The sequence below is a fragment of the Solea solea genome, chromosome 1 (genome assembly GCF_958295425.1).
Source record: "Solea solea chromosome 1, fSolSol10.1, whole genome shotgun sequence".
Lineage (NCBI taxonomy): Eukaryota > Metazoa > Chordata > Actinopteri > Pleuronectiformes > Soleidae > Solea > Solea solea.
The window spans coordinates 4,193,112-4,213,269 of record NC_081134.1 but is presented as its reverse complement, the minus strand read 5'-3'; the positions used below and the strand labels follow the sequence as shown (position 1 = coordinate 4,213,269).

At 40.0% G+C, this 20,158-nt stretch overlaps 1 protein-coding gene across 2 annotated transcripts in view; it reads right to left on the bottom strand.

Moving 5' to 3' along the window:
* LOC131457170 (zinc finger protein GLIS1) overlaps window positions 1–20,158 on the bottom strand; it is a 60,065-nt gene that overhangs the window by 12,361 nt on the left and 27,546 nt on the right. For both annotated transcript variants that reach the window (XM_058626032.1, XM_058626023.1), the window contains exons 2-4: window positions 18,157–19,283; window positions 9,293–9,454; window positions 3,504–3,617 (exon numbers count right to left, since the gene is read on the bottom strand). In XM_058626032.1, coding sequence (XP_058482015.1) covers window positions 3,504–3,617; window positions 9,293–9,454; window positions 18,157–19,059 — 1,179 coding nt within the window. In that variant the 5' untranslated portion in view covers window positions 19,060–19,283. The remainder of the gene's footprint in view (window positions 1–3,503; window positions 3,618–9,292; window positions 9,455–18,156; window positions 19,284–20,158) is intronic.

Sequence of the window (20,158 nt, the reverse complement as noted above, 5' to 3'; positions counted from 1 at the left end):
CTGAGCACTTCTTTATGTGGTCAATCATACTCCAACCTGTGAATTCATTTGACAATGGTTTGCACGTATCAGACATTTGTTAACATTTAGAAGTCAGGCACTGCAGCTTTAAACTGTATGTATGCGATTTAAATGTTAAATTGCTTGTATTCTTCATGCTTTTGTTTTTCTTAACTGTTTTAACTGTATTTTATGACTCCTCACTGTGCCATTGAATTGCCCCCTGGGGACAAATAAAGCTTTCATAATTTAATTGAATTGAAAATAATTATTTTAAAGCTGAAGCCTCAATGTTTTCCAATCTTTTTTTTTTAGTTGGCCAAACTTCCATGAGCTAATTTTTAGAGTATTCCCCTCTGCTTTGATTGCATACAGTAGATCGATTGAAAACAGAGTGAGTTTCCTGCAGGCAGTTTTTCTACTGTTCCTTTAAAAAAAAAAAAGGGGGGGGGGGGGGGGGGCTGGGGTGAAGAGCGATGACGCTTGCACCAGATGTCTGGTTCTTGTTTTGTCCTGTGAATCAGCTTCTTGAAGTACAAAACCCCAAAATCTTGTTAGGCAATCTTATTTCAAAATGTTCAAACAAAGACAATTTACTTTATTATCCGGCGTTAACAGAGCATCCCCCAGGACTTTCCAAAACAATTTATCGAAAAAGCTCTGGGACTCAGAAGAAGCTTGTGAAGGACACCCAAGAACCACAAAATAGTTATGAATAATCAGCAAAAAATGTTTATCCAAACCAGTGTTTATGCGCATACAAAACTTCAATAGCTGTGACACATCAGCCCAAAGAAATGTATAACCGTAAGGAGTTTATGAAGTGCATGTTTAATATTTGAAAAGTCCTATTCAGGCCCCGCAGCAGCGCAGGGCGTGTTAGCCGTGTCACAACTCACAAGCACACGTGGTTCTGTTTAAAGCAAACAAGGCATGGGAGTACACACAATGCTCCAGTGTCACTCATGGTCCATAGAAAACAAACAAGGGCCAGATAACGCTGAACAATAGGCTCCCTATTTTCCAGGGAGCGTGTGTAATGCCCTGTTTTGTTGTACAGTATTTCATCTGACTGAATCACAAACATGCTTACTCCATCCTTTCTCCTCCTCCCCCCTCTGCTGCTACATCGCTCCATCCATCTTTTTCATGAGCAGCGTCCACTGAGAAAAGGTCCAGTGTGTAACATTTCAGGAGGGTTTATTGGCAGACATTGAATACACTATATAGCATAAGCATGTTTGTATATATGTAAAATCCCCTGTTAGATAAAGATCGCTTGGTGTTCGGAGACTTAAGATAAGGCCTGTTTCACAGCAAACTTGTGGCGTGAACGTCGCGACCCGGTCAGAACAAGGACCATTCTGCATGACAATGAAATGTACCACACTCTTAAAACATTAGAGGACAAAAATGTCCAGTTCCAAAAACTGCTATAAAAATGGTAGAGATTCACTTTTTTTTCTTCTTTTTTGGGTTAGATCTATTGATTAACTCCAATCCTGATTCCAAACTATAAAATATTAAATAATTATCAGGATTTTAACAATTTAAATGCTAGTTTGAAAACATGATGCCAATATTTTCTATGAAAAAACACATATATGGAATGTTTTCCATATTTGTTATATGGAAAACATTGTTGTTTTCCATATAACAAATGTCGGGGGGGTAATCAAACTGCTATGTAGGGTTAAAATCCTCAAAATGATTTAATGTTTAGTAGTTTTGAGCAGGGCTGAAGTCATTTAAGTGACCTATGGAGAAAAAAGCAGAAAAAAAACAACTAACGTTTTTAAAGCAGTTTTTGGAACTGGACATTTTTGTCCTTAATGACTTAAAAGGGTAGTAAATCAAACTGAAGCCTGACAGGTAAAGTTAAAAAAACCAAAAAACAACTGTCTCATCTGACTTGACTGTGATCAGGTAACACAAGAATTTAAGCTTTTCTTTAGGTTTCCTTCACTGAGATTTCTCTTATTACCTTCTCTTCATTGATCCACACTCAGACTGTCTTTGCTTAAATGATATGTTTTTAATTGCTGCCTCTTCAGGAAATCCTGAACCATATGTAATAGACAGCAGATCACTTTTGTGTCACTAGTGACTCCTCTCTGGTCACCGTTGTGAAAACGCAGCAGTAGCAAGGCGTCAGTAAGGACACAATGACTTTTCCTCGGAGCCAGTGTTGTGTCATAAAAAGCAAACCTGCTGTGAAAACCACTACAAATACCAAGTGAAAGTCATTCCCTTCAGGTTTTTGGACGAGGAATAACGCAGTTCCTTTGTGCCGTAAATCGAGTTGTCATTTTTCCATGAAAACCCCATCCCAATGGGAAAGAGAAAAACACAGTGAAAGCACAGTTTTCTAGGGGACCAATATAAATATGAATGGTGCCATTTTCCTATCAACATACTCGCATCCTAATGACATCTTTATGCCAAATAGTGTCTATTTCAACGTTGACGTGTCGTTTTGAACACAATTCACCAGCTCTCATATGTACCTTTTCTCACTCTTTAATGTATTCAATTATGGGGGGGTTTCTTGGCACATGCAATTCTGATAATGCTGTTATGTTTCCTTGGATAGCTCATGTTTGGTAATTTGACAGTAAATTTATAAGAATTATTATTATTATTTTTTTAAAATACAGATATCAAGTTTTACTGAAGCACTTTATTATGCGTTTATAAAATATCTTTGTATTTCCACACAAAAGCTAATGTTAATGGAAATGTATTCGGATGTTCTATATCTCTAGCTGTGGAAACTACAATCATGTATTTTTAATCTAAATAAGATGTAGGTTGTTGTACAGGATGAACAGATATTTAATCCCCATGTCATGATATGATGTATAAAGTGAAATTATTTCCATCAGAACAAGCATTAATGTCTCTGTTGTCCTCCTATTTGGGGAAATGGCTTGGACAATGGCTTCAGGATCATATTTTTGTTGACCTCAATTCTGACCTTTGTATAATAGTGTGTTGGTGGCCTATGGAGGTTAAAAACACAACTCAGGTGGAAATGTGTACTTGTGTACTTCTGTCCAATAAAAGCTTACAAATGCTTAAAAGTTTATTTTTACTGAAGCCACTTCTTCTATTGCTTGCTGCTGTTCCGCCACATGTAATCTAATATACTGTGAACTAATCTAGTTTCAGAGACGCACAAGGATTTTTTTGTCTCTAATTCCCTGTTTAAACCTGTGTAAAACTGTATTTGAACAGCTTTTTGACCAGTGGGATTATGTATATGTAGCCATATTGTCACAAACCTTGCTTTTTACAACTTGGAACAGCGCTCAATATTTTTATTTCATCTTACTACTTGTTACTGTTGTTTTCTTCATCCTCCAGTTGTTTATAGCATCATATTTCACACAAAAAACACCTTTTTTAAGTGGGTTCGTCCAAGTGTGCCTGCTAATTTTAACACTGTTGGTGCCAAATGTCTAGTACAGCACCTACTTTAGAAACATGAAGTGCTCTCATACCTTGACCTCTCTCTCCTGAAGGCCTTTGGCAGAGTGAGCTTTGACGTGTTTCCGCAGCGAGCTGGGGTCGGTGTAACGCTTGGTGCAGCCCGGGATCTGACAGGCGTACGGCTTCTGTGAATGGAGCACAATGAGAGGAGGTGAGAGAAGACAGAAACAAGGGAGATGAAATTAAACAGCTGTGCTGGCTTCTTATCCCCCGTTACACAGTATATCATCGGTGTGCAGCGCTTATCGTGTTGTTTCTGTGAGATCTCCTCCAGTATTTAAAGCAGCTGTGCTGCAGGTACCAGTGAGGTGCCTGAGAGCCTGGGAGCTTCCACCAGCCTCGTCTCCTTCACTACTTATGTCGGTGATTTACTGCGTTTCCCTTTTCACCCTCGATACCGAGGGACTGAAACCAAAAAACCCTGACGTTCCCAGAAACATTTTCAGCTGCTAGAGAACGGGCTTGAAGAAATGTGCCACAAATCAATACAAAATAAACACAGAAATATACAACACATCAATAATGTGTTTAAAGGATTTAGAATTATGGTTTATAAAGAGGTTCAAGCTGAACACTCTTGTGTAAACCAAGCTAATACCGACAATCCATTATATGAACCATGTCATGCAGTCTCTTTAGTTTCAATTCGAATATGAATTTGCACAACCTTGGGATTTAAAGGGACAGTTCAGGTTTTCTGAACTGGGGGTACATGAGATACTAAAGCATTGTAAGTACGTTATGAATTGGAGAACCAGAATACAATGTTTAAAGTGGAGAAAATGAGCTATTTATGATATTTACCATGCTGGCACACAGCCTTTCCTTTGGCACTACAATTTTCTCAACACACTTCATATCAGCACAACAGATCAGCCGTGTGGGTTAAACTTTTAAAGGGCTGTAACTCACCGTACACTGACTACGCACATGTATCCCATGTAAACCCCCCCCCACTCAAAAAAGAACCTGAACGTGTAGCACAGCATTCAGCACATGATGAATTTAATGGAGACACACTGTGTTTCCAGATGATTCTCAACCAGATGGGTTACAGGTGTAGAAGTGTGTATATGCGCCGCAGTAGCTCTGTGTATCACAAGCAGAAACATTTAGAATACATGTTGTAAATGTGGATGTTTAGCCTGACAAGAGCACTAACAGTGAAAGGATGCACAGATGTTAACATGTGGATCATGTCAACATTTCACAGAACGTGATCTTCACCCAGGGGAAAAGTATATTTACCTTTCGTCTGCAGGCTTGAAGGAGAGGAAGAGAGAGAGAGGAGAGTTAAGAGCCTTAAATCAGTCCATTCATTAGTAACAGGATTATTAGAAAAACGAAAATAGGACGAGTAAAAGCTGCATAACATAGGACACAGCATGAGAAGTATGTTTTTCGATACATATTTCATGCACAAAAGAGAGAGAAAACCATTCCGTGTAGATACTTTAAAACTATTAGACTTAAGAAGCAGTGACAGGGAAAGCTGTTTTCTGTTAGTGAGGTTGTGCTGCTTGTATTTCACAATTTTATCAAAGCTGTGAGTTTAGATGAGTTAACGAGGCCATTTCCATGAATATAATTCCTCACAGATTGTTCCCCTTTGCATTGCCAAGCATTCAGCCAGGTGGAGTGAATTAAAGTTTTCATTAAAACACATGTACAGTATTTACTCAAATCTTGGAGGTTTACGTACCAGGATCTGAACATCATGAATGAAAAAAAAAAAAAAAAAAGGAAAGGCAACATGTAGCAATGAGGCACGTTTCAATAGGTTTTTGGCAAAAAAATTCTAAAACTAATGATCTGGAAACAACTAATCAATTTCTCATTAAAGGAGCTGGCTCCAAAATCCAAAGAGTTTCAAAACAGCACTAAACATGTCATAGGTCAAAAAGAAAAATGGGCGATACTACAGTTGGTGCACAGAATTTAACTAACACTACATTTCCATTTGAAAATGAAAATTCAGCAGTATTAGTAGTAGTCTTTCAGATTAAAATGAGAGTCAGAACTCTGTTTCAGAAGAAATCTGCGTCCATACTAACAACTAAAAATGAACAATCAGGTACACTGGACATTGGCATGTCAGTATGAAAACAAAAGCTGATTTTCACCTGATTTGCTTGATTTCATTAAGTACTACTAATAAGAAACTACAATTTTTCAGTTCAGGATTTCCGTTAGGAGACTGATGATGAAACTGAAAGTAAGCGCTAACAACCTGTGGCTGCCGATAAGTATGTAGTCAAGTTAAGTCAATTTTATTTATATGTGACACCCTCAATCCTTATACCCTCACATCATGTGAGGAAAAACACCACAAAAGCCCTGGATGTGACACAACACTTGACCCAATGCCATCTGTGGTTGGTTCCAGCTCCTCATGTATTTTTGCCCGTTCATACTTACATACAAATGCAGCCGCTGAGAAAACTTCCTCTTCAAACTTCTCTGTTTTTTGGGGGCTCTAAAATGCCAGATTGGTGTTGACAGCAGAGGTATCCAGAGCAGAAATGATGTCATTTTGAACAAAAATGGGAACGGAGCCACAGATGGAGCCATATATATTCTCCATTTAACCTAATCTAATCTGCATGTCATTGGACTGTGGGAGGAACTCGCAGTCAAACCAAGAACCTTCGTGTAGTGAGACGAGGGATGGGAATCGGTGTCGGTCTGTATCGTTTTCGGTCCGATACAAAAAAGTGCAATTGCCCCATCCCTAAGTGAGACAGTGCTGCCTCACACATCAAAATGTGCACTCTTACTACTATTAAACCAAAATCATTACATAAGCATTCATCGTCTAAGGGCATCAGACTGGAAAAACGTCCCGTGACATTAACATTAATGTCAGATTGTGTTTTGCCTGCACCTTTTCCCCTTTGCTTCTACTGTGTGTCTTAATTTAAACATTTCAAAGTTAAGTCTTGAAGCTGCTCTGACACTGCTCTTGCATCAGAGCAAGTACTCCTCAACAGTGCCTAACTTTACATGCTGGCAAATATTGTGAAATATCATGTTCTTTCGAAACAATTTCGGAACAATATTCCCTGGGAGACCAACTCGCTGCTCCCCGAGTCTAAACAGATTATCTCTAAATGAAGTGCTGAGCCCCTCTCCTACTTATCTTTGACTGAATTCAGAGTGATGCCATGGCGAAGTGGTCGTTCCACTTGGTAAGAATGAGACGTTATGTGTGTCAGAATCGCACAGAAACTGAAATACATAAATCCTCCGGGCTCAGAGAACCGTGACAAAGCAGTAAAAGGCCTACAAATGAAAACACAATGTGTGTTTCATAACTCAGCATCATGTACTTATCATTGTTGATTTTGGCCGGATAACCCGTTCCTACCAAATCACTTGTGCCATGTGCACACATGTGAAATGCAAACGGCGTAACATATGCAGCAGAAACTGGAGTGAGGTAGGTGTTAACAGTAGTTTTCAATCCGAAAACCTCCCCACAATTTTCAAGTTTAATGAGCTGCGAGTTCTCGTCTGTATAAGACAGACCTTATTCTAGAAGCAAATCTTGTTCAACGCGCAATTTTTCATAACCTCAGTAACACAATATAACTGGCTGGTTGTTATTCTATATTCAGGAATTGTTTACATTCAAATGATCCTCCGCGGGCCTCCGTGATGGCGCCAAATGTGTCCGAATCCTGATTTGTGACGCAACTGCGAAAGCCGCCATTATCCAGCGTGAAACCACAAAAAGGAGAAAATAACTTTCCCCTCTTGTTGTAATAACACGGCCGTGCAATGTACAGCTCCATCTCGTCCGTGTAATAGGAGATCTGATTTTTGGGATTACTGCTAAATCCTCATCACTTGTCAGCAGGAGTAAAAATAACTGTGGCGCTTCGAATAAATCCACTGCAGGTATGCATTTTCACAGTCTGCTACAAGACTGAGAGGAGCAGCGCCACTTTAAATAAAGATTACTGCATCGCTGTATTCCCTCATCGATGAACAAATATTATCATTAATAAAGGTTTTACATCACTATAAAGATTAGGACAGTGTCTTTAACAGTGAGAGGAGAGGGAGGTTTGGTGCTCAGCGGCAGACATTGCATATTAAACATCGTCGGCGTCAATTCAGACCTTACAGATGTGTTAATGTGCAGGAAAAGTTTACTGAGAAAATAAGATTTATGTTAAAACAACACTTTATTTCAATCCAATGACTAAAATGTACATAAAAGGGTAAAGGCTATCTCCATATAAGCCGTGAAAGTGAAAGCGTGGCGTGTGTGGGGGTAATGTAGTAAATCAGGTGCATGTGAGGCAATGTGTACAAAGCAGAACTGATGAGAGGATGGGATTTTGTTTATACATTTTAATCCCCTCATTTTCTTATCAGGAAGTTTTCAGCCCTAGGCGCGGGAGATTTTACTGAAGACAATGTTTACTTTTACTTGACCTGACCTGATCAAAATGACTATTACTTCTGTTTATTAAAACAAATGTTGCTGATGACACAGTAAATTAGAATACATAACATGGTCAACAACTAAATCTGGTTGTCTGGTCACTGGTGGTTCCAGAGTACAGCTGTCAGTGTCCCGGTATACGAACAGGGAATCTTTCCGTTTATGAAATGAATCTTCTGACCATCCATGAACTTTGAAATGCTCAATTATTTAGACTAAGATAGCGTCAGTCTCTTTGTCAGTCCAACAAATACTGACTTTTTGTACGGATTTTGTTGCTGTTGTCTTATTCTTCTGTGTAGCTACTGGCTTCTTGTTTTGGAAACAGAATAACACAGTTCCTTTGGGCCATAAATCAAGACATAACCATGTTTAACAAAAGTTGCATCCCAGCGGCAAAAAGACAAAGTGAAATCAAGTCTTCTCAAGTCTATAGGGATCAATATAAGCACAAATGGTTCAGTTCTACACTGTACAGTCGGTTTGAACATCATTAAGACAAAACGTGTGAATTCTTTCTTTAACTAAAGTAATTAAGAATATAAAATGAATGTGGAGGAGAAAATGTGCAGCATTGTTCTCTGATATCATGAAATACAACGATGACGGTTGTGAAAACGGAAATACACGATAAGCCCTTAAACAAAATGTACTTTCCATCACGGGACATGAACGTGGCTTCACAAAAAGTACTAGCATGAGATTTGACAGCTGGTGCACAAGAGGGAGCAGTGGTGAGTTTATTTCTGTTCTCTCAAAGGCTGCATCAGCGGTCGGATTGCATAACTTATTGTGCCGTCAAAGCCTTAATTTACGGCTAAAGTGAAATGGGAAGCTCGCCCCCGCTCCTCTGAATCCTCTGGTGAATTCCACTTTCGTCATTTGACGTGATTAGATGTTGAAATTTGCTGGTGATTTTATTTATTTATTAGTTTTTTAAAAAGACATTTACTTGGGACTCCCATGATAGTATGAGGGAATGATTTCGTGCTCCTGTACGAAGGTCCAACTGTGAGACGGACATGAAAAAAATTAACATTAACGTCCGTCGAGATTCACTGTGTACAGTGTACAGTCTGATATTTCAGTGTTAATCATGTGTACCTGTTTTATTTGGTACCTTTCTCTTTTCCCTGCTTCCTGTTCCTGCTCTTTGTTTAGTTTTCCCGCCATTTATTTGACCCCGCCCAACACTAGGTGGTGTCGTAACAAAGACGGGGGAGACATTTACCTAAATATCAACACAAATTCTATCTGGTGCAAAACCAATTCCCAAACTTTCAAGGATTTTAAGGACCGTGGGAACCCTGTGAGGTGCAGTTGTAGTGTGGGACGTTGTTTACTGACCGTGTCCAGGTGTGTGCGCTGGTGTTTGGCGCGGTCACTGGAGTTGCTGAAGGCCTTGAGGCAGCCAGGATGCTGACAGATGTACGGCTTCTCTCCCGTGTGGCTCCTCAGGTGGATTTTCAGGTTTTCCAAACGGGAGAATGCCTTAGAGCAGCCTTCGAACTGAAAAAGAGAAAACATCAAACAGTGTTAACTACAACTTCATACTGAACATCGACCTGTGACTTGTACAGTACGCTAGTATTTCCACAACACACAGGATGTCGGTTCTGAGCTTTGGTGTACTTCCATCATTTATCACACACGTTTGTCTAAAATTACCTCAACTGCCCCCTGAGCCACAGCTGCCTCTAATATAAGAGACTCAATTTAGACTTGCATGATAAAAGATTGGCCATGTTCCTCCACTGTCTTCAATAACAGTTCTAAATGGAAAAAACATGCATGATGCATTTTAAAATGACTTCGATTTTAGTTATTACATTTTTTTTCAAATCTGCCTTTATATGATTCTCACATGCTTATATATAATGAATGTTCCAACAGTTCTACCAGGAAAGATGTAGTTGATTTGTAGTTGTCTTTACCCACCTGATCTACACCAGGCATCATAATCATTTTCAGACAGCGTCTCCGGTCATCGTGTTTAAAATTAGGGCTGGACCATTTTTGAATAAATATCTAATTGCAATTATTTTGACTGCGATTGTGATATGGTTTGTGATATTTGTGCAGGTCTGTGAGAAACAAAGACGTTCTCTTCAGTCTATAGAGTAAGATGTGTTACAGGTCAAGACAATAATTCATCTAAAATAAAATATTTTGACACACATTTTGGCTTTAACAAATACTGTGCCTCCTAATGCGATTTCAATAACATGAATTGTTCAGCCCTAGTATGAATATCAGAACATCTGTTTCACAGTTCCAGAAATTGTGATGGGTTTTCAAAGATGTCCAACCAGCAGTCTTGACAAGAAACTGGCATTTCAATTGATCCTCTTGTGTACACTTTTGATATTAGCTTCTACAGATTTAACAAGTTTGCATGTTCTCCCCGTGTCTGTGTGGGTTTCCTCCAGGTTCTCTGGTTTCCTCCCACAGGCTAAACACATGCAGATTTGGAGATTAGGCAAATAAGACACTCTAAATTGGCTCTGTGATGGACTGGTGTCCTGTCTGGGGTGTACCCCACCTTTCACCCTATGTCAGCTGAGATTGGAGGATAAAGTGGTAGAAGATGAGTGAATGAGTGAGTGTAAATTAAAAAAGACAAAAGCCAAACATGGACAGTCCTATGTATTCTAATAGGTCAATTTAATTTCAAGCTATCCTGACGAGCATGAATATAGGCTGGTGTTGCCCAGTTTGTTTCCAAGTGATGGGAGACAGAATGTGGAAAACAGAGCTAAAATGAGACTTCAGCACTTGGACAAGTTAAGTGAGTGTTTTCTGAAGTCAAAAAGCCCTGTCTTACACCCGGCACACACACATATGCATGTGTTGGTTTTAAATGAGGTGTGGTCAGGCGCATTGTTGGCACAATGCAGTGGAAAGTGATTGTGCGTATGACCAACAAAACCCCCGAGCGAAAGTCAGTGGCTCACACGTTTTCCAGTGGGCATAATCAAGACGGTCATATGTGCTTATGTAGGCTTATATTTACTCACATTACTGTAATTGAGTAGTTTCTCGTGTGTACTGGTACGTTTGTAAGTAGTGTTTAAAATCTGTAATTTTACTTTCACTTCTTCTTTTGGCTTCTGCCACAGCGGATCATCTGCCTCCATCTCGTCCTCTCCCTCGTGTCCTCCTCTGTTACACCAGCTGTCCTCATGTCCTCCCTCAACACCCATGAACCTTGTCTGTGGTCAACCTCTTTTCCTTCTGCCCAGCAGCAGCTCCATCTTCAACATCCTTTGTAATTTTACTTTACCTTAAATGTGGTTATTTTTTAAATATTTTAGATCACATCCATTATGGAGTCAAAAATCTAAATGGTGAATAAACAATGAAAGGAAGATAATTTCTGAAAGTCGTGACAAGTTGTGACCTTGTTGGTGAAGAAAAGTAGGATTGTCTAAAGAATCCACAATTAATATCACCTTGAATGGTTGTATTGTTTGAAAATGTTTTATGGGATGATCTCCACTAAACATGACTTTGAATTGGGTACATAATAAATTATACTAAATGACTTTACATGAGCTACTGCTTACGTGAGTAGAAATTTAGACTGGCAGTTTTATTTGACTTCTACTTAAGTATGATATTTAAGCACCTGTTTCACCTTTGCTTAAGGGTTGGAAGCATCTCTCCTACAGACTGGCAAGTCCACATTATAATAGAATTCCACCAAGGCTTTGATTTAATAGGTTTACAGTATATTGGTGTCCAAACCAGATTTGATAATATGAAGATTCAGACGCCTTTTTTTTAACAGTAAAAGTTACCTACAAATGCACTGTTTTATAAAAAAAAAAACTTTATTCTCCCTGTCACAATTATCATTTCTAAATGACAATGTAACCAAATCTAAGCCACACAGGAGTGACTAAATGAAAAAATTCTGCCTTTCTTTCTCATCTGGAGTCAGATATCCTAATAACATAACAGGAGATGAATGCCTGTCTGTCTGTCACGGCTGGGTTCAAAGCGCTACTCCTTACCAGCTGAGCTAATGAGGACGACATGTGACCGGGGCCGATAAATGCAGGTGCCTGGCCATAAATAAAAAAATACATGATAAATCCGAAGCTGCGGGCTGTACAAAATCTGACCCAGGGTCATGATTGGCAGCTCTTATTAAATCAATTATAAATATTATTAAAGTGGCAGCAGCACTTCCTGTTTAGTCATTGTCATACATGCAGTGCCCTCCTACAGTGTTGGAACAATCAGGCCAATTCCTTTATTTTTGCCACAGACTGACAACATTTCAGCTTTTACTTCCAGGTCTTCACATTCTTTATTCAAACAATAAATAACGCTGAATGTCTACGCTCAGTTTCAGATTGGGTAGGATAGGTTCTGCATGTGCATGAAAACCAGAGAGCTGTCTACGGGTGAAAAACAAGCAATTGTGAATTTGAGAGAAGATGGGAAATCAATCAGAGCCATTGCACAAACATTGGCCATAGCCAGTACAACCATTTGGAATGTCCTGAAGAAGAAAGAAACCACTGGTGTAGTCAGCAACAGATGTCCAACAAGTAAAGGAATTGGCCTCACTGATCCAATACCATAGGAGGGCACTGTACTGTCAGTTGCTACTGCTGGCGTCAGACCCCAGTGAGGATTCTGTGTTGTGTTGACAAAGACCATTTTGGATGTAGGATAACATAGTGCTTTTATGCTGTAAATGAAATCAACTGCCCCAGTGTGCAGGAGACAAACATAGGCTCATAGGTTCAACTCATGCACAGTCATACTCTCCCCTGTTGTTGTTTGGCTTCGCCTCACTGCCAATGCAGGGCGATGATGGCAACACTCGGTGCATCCCCTTAGGGGAAAAAGTCTCATGGATTCCAATATGACCGGCTCACTCATGTCTCCTGAGAGGACCACATGCTGAACTGACACAGGTCTGCATTCACTGTCGATTTACCTAATAGACTGCTAGACTCGGTGCGTTTGGGGACTCGCTTCAATTGGTGGTTGCAACATTCAGTCGGTCAGAGTTTGCTTTCACACATCAGCGTTCGGTTGTGCATTCACACCTCCCCAAACGAACCGGCTTTTCCGAGCAAACGAACTAGGGTTTCAATTAAAAAGGGCTGGTGTGAATGCACCCTCATGGTCATGGTAATGTTCATGCAGTCATATTGAAATTTTTCTGTCAAAATTTCACTACCACAGTTTTAGTGCAATCCTTTCAAACCACACACAACCTGGTGCAGCAACATTTGTTATCCTGGTTTAATTTGCAAAACTGGACTTGTGCAAACCCCATACTGTGCACACGCTGTGCCCTTTAAACCTCACTTCCAACATGCAAATAATGAAGCACTGGATGTAAACGATGTAAACGGTGATGTGTATCTGTGTGCTTTGTAAGGCCATTTTTCTCCTGTTCATAAATAAGGAGGTAATTTATCACAGTTTACAATTGATTTGAATAAATGATAAGCTATAAACAGGTCATAGTAAACCACAACACACACACACACACACACACACACACACACACACTGCTTTAAAAAAGTGTTTCTGTTGGACACAAGCCACGCACAGAGTCAGCAGGCTTAAACGCACTATAGAGACCATAAACCAACATTTTATAACTTCATTTTCAGAAACTCTGTCACATTCAATCTCAAATGTTCAACATTTCAAATTATCTGCATTGTACAATCTGACATGTAAGTCAGAGTTTAAATGTACATATTTCTCAATGCATGTTCTGGCTCTCCTGCAGGACTAACGGAAACAGAGGGTGAACAATCGCAGGAGAAGAAAAAACAAACTGGATTTCATAAGGTTACTTCATTATATTTATCCATGATGTTAACACAAATTGAATTGACAGGACCATTCCTCCTTACACATATTAAAAGTTGATTTTTTTTTTTTTCCTGAAAAGAACAATGGTGTTTTAGAAATAGGTCTTTAAATTTGGCCCTGGTCTGTTTTCATTCTCTTCTAAACTCATCTGGAAGGACATGTGGAAAATATCCTCATATTCATCCCAGGGTTTTATTATGTCAGTAAATGTCATTCACCTCATTTACTTTTTTCACATAAAAAAACAATGCTACATCATGGTGTTTAATTAATCTGTGGCACAAAATCAAAAAACGCTGAGAGCAAACGTTTTAAAAGAGAACAAGAAAACTGTGGATGGAGACTTTTTATGTGTATTTCAGATTTGACTTCAACATCTTGCAGCTTTTATGTCAATGTCACGACATGTTTGACAAAAAGACAGAGGCACATCCAGTCATGCAACCCACCACAATGCTACAGCAGTTACGAAGCTTCTTTTTTTTTTTTTAAGTCAAACTAAGGAAATACCCCTGCATTTGCAGATGGTTCCTAAATAGAAACAGATTTCTAAATGATCTGACAGAGCAGAAATTCCAGCACAGATTCAGTTACCCTTTATGTTTCCTTTACTGTGATATACCATGAGAAAATGAATACTAATCGTAATAAACTCTAGGAAACTGTGCATTACACTGTTTGACATTCAAAGATCCAATCTATGGTTCATCCTGTAACTCGAGATTCAGTTTGTTGTTCTTTAAAATGTTCTCTTCCAATTGTCTTCCCCGCAGCATTTTCCTGTGTTCATATGGTCGATCATTTCATTTCTAGGTGTTGTTCTTCATTCCACGCATTTAAAGGATCAGGCTGTGGTTATTCTATATTTTACATTCGTGTTGGGAAATCATATGAAAAGACCAACACCAAAAATGTGTTTGTTCTGTTCTCTGCCCTTTCATAAGCTTTAATGACAATAAAGGGATAGTTCTGTTGTTTTTTTTTTTTAAATAAAGAACAGTTGTACGAGTTTGCTCTATCTTGCTGGGACACGGAGCAGCTGCCAACTGTCATTTTAAGCCTCTTTCACATTCAAATAAGCTGGTTAGTACCAGAGATGATTAATACCAGTCCCATTGCCAGTGGCTGGTCTGTCCTGTGGTGTTGTTTTTTTCATCATACGTCATTCATGCATGAAATGTGACGCCAAAACACTTAAGAAATAAAATGAGTCAGAGGGGAAAAAAACAATAACAACAATAACACAATGGAGCTCAGTGATCTTTTACTTTAAAATCTCAAACTCAACAGTGGGTAAACGATTTAAAAATACTGAGCCCTGCCTCAAGTTGTGAAGAGTTAAGTTACTAAAAAAAAAACATTAATGCACTAAGGGGAATGCTAATGGACATTTTCAGCTGACATAAGTTATATTAGGTTCTTTAAGTGTCTACAATGTGTTTTTCCTTTTTTTTGCCATGTTTTACTGACAGCATACCTGCAGGTTGCTATGGCAAAAAGGTTTTTACATTTAATCAGTAGACGGGATATTCACGACCAATATCTGTGACATCCTTCTTCATCAGTAATTAAGTTTTACTAGTCCGAATGACGTCACTTTTGCCGTCCATGCGTTTGGGGTTCATAATTATAGATAAACGGATTGCTAATATCTGTAACTGTAGTTTGGACTAGTAAGAATAAGGTCCAGTGATGGGAATCGCGCTGAGTCATTTCAGTATAATAATCTATGAATGATGATTCCACTGCTGAGGATTTAAAAACACTGGTGTTTACAGCCTGTATAACACCTGTCTATTCTAAGACTTGACTTTACGAGCTGGTAAATAGAGCTGAATTAATTATCAAACACTGACTACATTCATGTGACATATTCATTTTCCATTGCAGCACCAGCAATGACCTAATTTACATGTGCTGAGCGCTCTATGAAACTGACATGACGTTATTCGCGTAGCCCAAGTGTGACTAATGACTGTTTATTTTGTGTTGGTTAAGATTTAATCTTATTAATCTGTTGTTGCAGTGGACTCTCCATGTGAACGCATTTACAAGAGGCTAACAGATTATGTCATTTTAATGAAGTAATTCATATAAATATGAAGCGTGTGTGCGCGCTTGAGTGGATATTTATGAATGAATTATTAATAGGAGTCGCAGGTTGACAGCGGCAGAGTCACTGGGGGATCAGGGCCCCAAGTCGCTCAGGCTCAGGGACGGGATGTGTTTCAAAGAATGACTCATGACAAGTGATGGAGGGTGAGGCAGAGCTGGGACTCAAAGGCCACAGTTGTGATGGTTTATGCAGAAACAGTCAGACAGTGTCTGTCTAAGCACTACAACCTAAGGTGGTCTGGTTTTGTCTTTATCTTTGATGCACATCTTGTTTTTGTGTAACCATTTTGACTTTATGGTTCACCCTCCTTCAAAGACAACCTGCACATTTTACGAGATGTGTTGTCCAGAATCACTGACAGGAAATGCTCACTTTTCCCTGTGTGAATACAATTTGGGGTCAGCATTTTATGGATTTAGACTCCTTGCTTTCTTCTCTATGTACACTCAGTGTCCAGCTTATTAGGTACACTTGTAATGCTATAAAATCTGCATTACTACATGATTGACAATTCAATATGGTTTGACATTGAGGTAATATTTAGTGATCGAGTTGCAGCAGCCAATTGGAAATCATAGTTTACAACGATATTTTTCTGTATATATGGAAAGAATTTGAAGTTACCACTATAAGAATTATATCAGTGTTAGGTATTTCAGTATGACACAAATTTTAAAGTAAAGTCTATACTTTTCTTTGGTCATTGCGACCAACACGGTGAAAGCAAAATACCGCTTATCGAAAGTCACATACGACATACAAATTTATAACACTGAAGAATATTATATATTATAACAAAGAATATTTAGAATTTCTGCTTGAAAAATAGCACAGTTTTGTTTGCTGACCCAAATATTCTGGCACATTTAGGTTCTTTGCGTAACATTTAGGAGGGTTTACTGGCCATTACGTATGTTTGTGCTTTAAAATAAAATGATTTGGTTTTCATGGCTTTCCAATCAGCCTTTAATGTGGACTGTATTTTGGGCAAGGGCCTCTGATATGTAAGGGCCAGCGTAGTTCCGGTCTCGTCATTAACGTCACTAGTTCTTACACACTGGACCTCACCACACATGTTGTTATGACAGATGTCACAAAATAAACCAGGATTAAAGGATTCCAACTTTAGTCAGACTGCATTTGCCAGACAAGCAGATTTTTTCTAATCTGTATATTTCATCGCTGACTAAAATATCTTCTGCTCCTAAATTCGCTGCATTTGTTAGAATCACCACAGGGTGATGTGCTCATCCTCGCAGGCTCAGCGCTACAGTACAGACACATGTTCCATTCATTCCGCACTGCTGCCACATTTTTCCCTCCAGCACGCATGAGTCAGGGAAACCTGTCGTGAGCAGCGGAAACCGTTTGATCATCTCTGTCTAACAGACAGTTGATCACTGGCTGCACAGTCTGAGGGAAGTCGAGACACAATGTAAGCAAGTTAATGCCTTTTCAAAGCAGTTAATCCCCAAAATGACCCGAAAGAAGCAAACACAAGAGTTGGACACGAGATGTGTTTTGACTGAAAATAGCAGCAGCAGTTGCTGCGCTTGCCAGTTTGATTCCTGCATGACTGTAAAAACCACCTTCCTCCATTACTGCTGCGTCAGCTTGATAATGTCTCGTGTTTTACGTTTCATTTGCAGACAAAGACTTAAAGCTGTGTCTAACTTTTAAATAGTGGTGTCGCTACCTTGTGACACCCAATGACATCCACCTGCTGCACAAAAGTGGCATAAGTGTTGATTAAAATTTGGTCAACGTTTAGTCGTACAAAAATAAGTTACCACAACATATACTGACGCTCTGTCGAGTCTCATAGCGTCCCACTGGCGACGCTAAGAGCAGAGAAGGGGTAAAATAAAAGCCAGAGATTGGGGTTAGTGTTAGGATTAGGGACCAGGATAGGACTGAGGTTAAGGTTAGGATAAATATCCAGGTATGGCTTTGTGGCTATTCGCTGTTGGCTCACACTCAGACAAACTTCAATTTCATTGATATCATCAGAATTTCCATGACCAAAAATAAATAATTAATAATAGATTATATGTTTTCCTTGTCAGTAACTGATTAGAACCGGCTTGAAGCTCACAGTGGCGTTTATGTGTGCATGGACACCCGGGACGGTGGCTCTGAGTGTGTCCCTTTCAGATGTCTGTAAGGCGACGCAGGAAATGACACCCTCGGAATGAAAACATGCTGGTTTGCCACCAATCAACCATTCAGCAGTAGCTTGACTCACCATGCATTTATTGGGCTTTTCTCCGGAATGAACCCTCATGTGGATGAGCAGCTTGTAGCGAGCGTTGAAGGGTTTGTGGCGCCTCACACAGCCCGCCCAGAAACATGCAAACTCCTCCCCTTTGCGCTGGTCGATGTGAACCTTCTCGATGTGCCTCACCAGCTCCTCCTGGCTGCAGTGAGTGACATTGCAGTCGATCCAGTGACACAGCTGCTTCTGTTGGTCCGCTCTGGCTTCCTGTCCTACGGGTCCATTAAGCCCCGGAGAGTGCAGAGGTGTCTGGGTGCCATTCTGACCGTCGTGGCATTCGAGGGGCTGGTCAACCTGAAACAGCTCCCCCTGCTGGCTGTTCATGTGAAACGGTTCCGTCTTACATGGCAAGAAATTATCTACAGGTTCTTGTTTAATGGTGTGGTACTCGTCTTGTACCGTCAGTTGTTGTTGAGATGTTTTGTTGTTGGCGTCGGAGGAAGGCAAGGAAGAGGGGAAAAATAAGGAGGAGGATGAGGAGGCAGAGGAAACAGAGGATGAAGGGGAGCAGTAAGTGGGAGATGTGGCACATCCAGTGAGCATGTACGATAAAGGGAGGGAGGACTGAGGGTAGCAGCTGAACCTCTGGGTGTCTTTAGGGTCTATGTGAGCTGTGGTGGCAAAGTCCTCCACAGATTTCTCTGTGTGGGATCCATTAGTCTTACAGCTCAGTAAGGACGTGAGGTCTCTACCCAGGGAGGACAGTGACAGGGACGTCATTGGGAGACAGCACAGACCACCTGAATGGATTGAAGACGGACAGAATCCTGCAGATGACAGTGGTGGCTGGAGGTCCTCAGCATCTTCAAAGGCACTCCCAAAACCAGGTAGAGTCAGCTGGACATCTGGGGGCCCAAGGTCAGGGGGCCACATGCTGGCTCCTGCTCTCTGACTTCTACCAAGAGATCCCTTCAGTAAAAATCTTTGCTGTTAATCGTCTTGGAGTAACTCAAGGAATCCACTGGAGGAAAAGCCCATCCACAGCATCTTTCATTACTTAAACATAATCAGATTAGATTGATCTCCTGCTGCTGGCATCATGTGTAATCTTCTGTCATTTGTTCCGTACTGCTGCGTGGTCAGTCATCGCTCATGCTCTGTGGGAGACACAAACCAAACCCTCATGAGTCACCTTAACGCACAACAAGCACAAATACAAAACACACTGAAACACATCATACAAGAGTGTTGGGAGGTTCCTCGTTAAATGTTGCTCTTTGAAAAAGAGTTGGCATGGACTCTTATGTCATTATTATACTATTACATATAATTACGTTGTGTTTACAAACAGTGTTGCCAACTGGTTGCATTTGTTGCTACATTTATCACCTTTTCGGATGCCTGTTGTTAAAGTGATTTTTAGCTACTTTCCATTGAAGAGGTCATCAGGACTCCCCTGTGAGTGACTCACGCCTCTCACTGCATCTACTGTTCTGTTGTTGACTCTTTGAGTGAGCGTTTTGCAAGCGAGTGTCACTGAATTTACGGCACCACTGTTGTCAATAGCTTTCGTGTGTATGGTTATTTTGTCGGATTGTGTCACAATTTACTGTGAGAACAGGATCACACCAAAAACAGAAACACACCAAAGGGGCTGAAAACATCCATCCATCCATCCACTTAACATTTGACAGTCAATCCCAACTGATATTGGGCAAGAGGTAGGTTACACTCTGTGCAGGCTGCCAGTCTATCACAGGACCAACATAAAAGAGACACACAACCAGATACACAACACAATTACACACCAATGGCAGTTAGTGGTCTTTGAAACAGGGGAAGCTCATTTCAGGCACAGATATTTACACAAACTAGAACAAGGAAACGTGATAATTATGTAAAACTGAAATGCTATAATAGTGTTTTTATTTACAGTGTATATGTACAAATGAAAATGGTCTATGTTGCCGAGCAAATAACACACAACGACCAGCTATTTGTCTTCAGGACTGAGGCAGAAAAGGCTCTGCTG